The sequence below is a fragment of the Mesitornis unicolor genome, unplaced genomic scaffold, assembly GCF_000695765.1.
Source record: "Mesitornis unicolor isolate BGI_N332 unplaced genomic scaffold, ASM69576v1 scaffold30403, whole genome shotgun sequence".
Classification (NCBI taxonomy): domain Eukaryota; kingdom Metazoa; phylum Chordata; class Aves; order Mesitornithiformes; family Mesitornithidae; genus Mesitornis; species Mesitornis unicolor.
This window is the reverse complement of record NW_010174447.1, coordinates 977-4,106: the sequence shown is the minus strand read 5'-3', so window position 1 is coordinate 4,106 and position 3,130 is coordinate 977. Positions and strand designations below refer to the sequence as shown.

At 59.9% G+C, this 3,130-nt stretch overlaps 1 protein-coding gene across 1 annotated transcript in view; it reads left to right on the top strand.

The window, feature by feature from the left end:
- FAM214B (family with sequence similarity 214, member B) overlaps positions 1-2,865 on the top strand; it is a gene marked incomplete at its 5' end in the record, with an annotated part of 4,326 nt that extends 1,461 nt beyond the window's left edge. Inside the window, 6 exons of the mRNA XM_010181057.1 lie at positions 126-184; positions 482-578; positions 1,070-1,228; positions 1,653-1,721; positions 2,180-2,376; positions 2,712-2,865. Of these exons, the coding sequence (XP_010179359.1) occupies positions 126-184; positions 482-578; positions 1,070-1,228; positions 1,653-1,721; positions 2,180-2,376; positions 2,712-2,865 (735 nt within the window). The remainder of the gene's footprint in view (positions 1-125; positions 185-481; positions 579-1,069; positions 1,229-1,652; positions 1,722-2,179; positions 2,377-2,711) is intronic.
- Between the last annotated feature and the right edge of the window lie 265 nt (positions 2,866-3,130).

Here is a 3,130-nt window from a genome sequence, read left to right as displayed (position 1 = left end):
GGACGGAAGCCTCTCCGATCTGCTGGGACACTTGTGGAGTAAGGCAAGGGGTGATGGCACCTCCCAGGGGTGCGCAGTCCCCAGTTGCTGCCCTAACACAGTGCTTGGTTTCATGTCCCCTGCAGAGCTCTGCGGATTGCACTGCGGTTGGGAGGAGGCTGAAGAGTGGGCTGCGCCTCAAATCGTGAGTGTCCCAGCAGCCTTGTGGGATGGTCATGGGGGCTTGGGGTACCCAGCCACCCCAGCACCCTGCAGCCCCATGGGAGGGTCAGTTTGGGTCTGATCTGCTTCACTGCCTTGCCCCAGGCATCCACCCTCCACAAGATCCCAGGGTGTGGAGTGGAAGGATGTTTCTTCTGCCCCTAGGGGGTAGGAAATTGGGTTCAACCTCCACCAAAGAAAGGGACAGGGGGACCTGGAAAAGGCAGCACAGGGCTGCATGCTCTCCAGTCTGACACCAATCTTCTCTCCTCTCTCAAAGGCGACATCTCCGGACCAGCCTCCGCAGGGGTACCAGGTCCTCCGCAGCACCCTGGGCCAACAGCACTGTCAGCCGCGCTCTGCTGGGCAACTTCGAGGTAACTGCACCCACCTGCCAGGGAGGGAGGTGGGTCCTGGGGGCCCCAGGCTGGGCTGGCGATGGGCATGAGAGCCTGAGCCTGATGGGATCCCTGGTGTGGGGCTGGGCTGGTTGTCCCCAAGGGCCCGGCACTCAGTGACTATGTCGCAGAGGCACCATCCACCAGCAGGGTGGCTCAGCCAGCAGATCCTTGGGTGATGTGGCAGGATGCTGAACTCTGCTGAGATTGCCACTGCAGAGCCAAGTGGCTGAGCCAAGGCACTTTCACTGCTTCTCTGTGTTGGATGGCTGGTTTTAGGCCACCAGTTCAGGATGGGTCTGTCTCAGAGTGAGCAGACAGGACCCCTCATGGGTGGTCTCTGGAAAGCTGGGAGACACGTGAGGGCAGCAGACATGTGGTTGTGATGGAGATGGGGGTGGTCTCACCTGCAGCTTTGAGGCAAGGGGCAGGGTGGGTGTCCTGTCCCTATTACTTACCTCTTCTCTCAGGAGTCCATCCTGAAGGGGCGCTTTGCACCGTCGGGGAGGATCGAGGGGTTCATGGCGGAGATTGGTGCCAGTGGCTCGTACTGCCCCCAGCACGTCACCCTGCCTGTTGACGTCACCTACTTCGACATCTCTGAACACAGCGTGCCCTCACCTTTCCTGGTACGCGGACAGGGAGGGCTGGGACCGTGGGGGAGGTGAGTGGGGCTCTACCAAGGCACTGAGAATCCTGGGGGCTGCTCCTCTTTAGAGAGCACGGCTCGAGCAACCACCTGTCTGAAGAGACCACTGGCAGTGCCAGGAGCAGTGTTTAACCCAAAAAAAACAAAGAGGGAAAGAAGCAGGAACCCTTGCAGGCATATAAACATGCAGGCTGCTGTTCAGCCAACTCATGGCTGTTGCTTTACCATCACTGCTGCGTTACTGCTTGCTTGTTCCCCAGGCTGGAGAGGGACCGATCTGGGCATCTTCTTGCCGCCTTGTGCCAGGTATTCCCAGCAAGAGAGGCTCTCGGCCCTGTGCCAGGTCTCAGCTGGGCTCTCCGTGGGCTGCTTCCTCTCTGACATGCTGGGTTTTTTTGTCCCAGGGAGTGATTGACTTGGAGGCCTTGGGAAAGAAGGGTTACAATGTCCCCAAAGCTGGAACCATCCAAGTGGTGAGTTGTTCCCTGGCCTCCATTGGGAGGGTGCTGGGTGGGCTCTGGTTGCCCCCCAGGGTGGATGTGCTCCATTAGATTGCTTGGCAGGGCAGCAGCCAGAAAGCTTGTGCAGGGGGGGTACATGGCCACCAAGACAGCACAGCGGAGGGGAGCATGGGTTCCCGGGGGTGCTGGCAGGGAAACAAGGTCAAGGGAAATGCAGGGAAGGAAGAGGTTGGTGGGGAGGGACAGGGTCTTGCCAGGAGAGTGTGTACATGCAGTGGGGATGGGATGGAGCACGGGAGTGGAGGGAGGTGGGAAGGTCTGGCCTGTGGCCTCAGGCTTAGCCCTCGGGGCTGGTGTGGGGCATTCTGGACCTTTGAGCCCACTGGTGCTGCCTGTAGATGCCCCAGTCCTGCTCTGTGGATCCATTCCTGTGCCCATCCCAGTCTCACTCCCTACTCCTCTGCCCCCAGACCTTATTTAACCCCAACAAGACTGTGGTGAAGATGTTCTTGGTGACATACGACTTCCAGGACATGCCGGCCAACCACATGACCGTCTTACGCCATCGTATCTCTGTGGGGGAGGAGGAGGGGGCCACCATGGCCCCCAGCAACCCGCTGGGCACTGGCCCACCCCGCAGGGTCCTCTGCTACCTGATGCACCTAAGGTAGGGCATGTGAGGATGGATGGATGCCTGCCCCAGGGTCACCCCTGCGCTCTTCTCCCATGCATTTCTGCCTTCCCCAAACCTTCAAGCTGGAGCAGGGGGGTGGCAGCCCAATCCCATCACCCTGGGGTGGAGCAGGGACTGGCTGCTCCTTTGGGGAGATCAGAGCTGCCACCCTGCCCAAGGGCAGCCATCTCTGTCCCTGTGAAGGCCATGGGAGCATAGCCACCTTGACCAGGAGCTAAAGTAGGCGAGGGGGTCAGCCCCCCACTGAGGTTGTCCTGGCCTTTCCTGGGAGCCTGAGGTCCCTCTGCCCTGCTCTCATCTCCACGCAGGTTTCACAGCTCCAAGTCAGGGAAGATCTACCTTCATGACGACATCCGGCTGCTTTTCTCTCGCAAGTCAATCGAGGTCGATTCGGGGATCCCCTACGAACTGAAATCCTTCACGGAGATGCCGAGGAACCCCTGCTACTCGCCCCGGGCCTGATCTCCATCCCCCAGGAAGCTTCCAGCCCAGCACTTTGGGGATAGATGGGTAAAGGGCCAGCAAGAAAGAACTGCCTTGAAATATTGCTCTCCCCATGCACCCCTGTCCTCCTGAGCAACACGGATGCCATGCCTATGCCCTGTGGCAGGGCTGGGATCACGAAAGGGGATTCACCAGGAGAGTCAGGGGCTGGGGAGCAGCCCTGCACTCCAGGGACATGCCCAAGCCTTCTGCTGGCTCTGCTCCCATCTTAGAGACTTGGCTG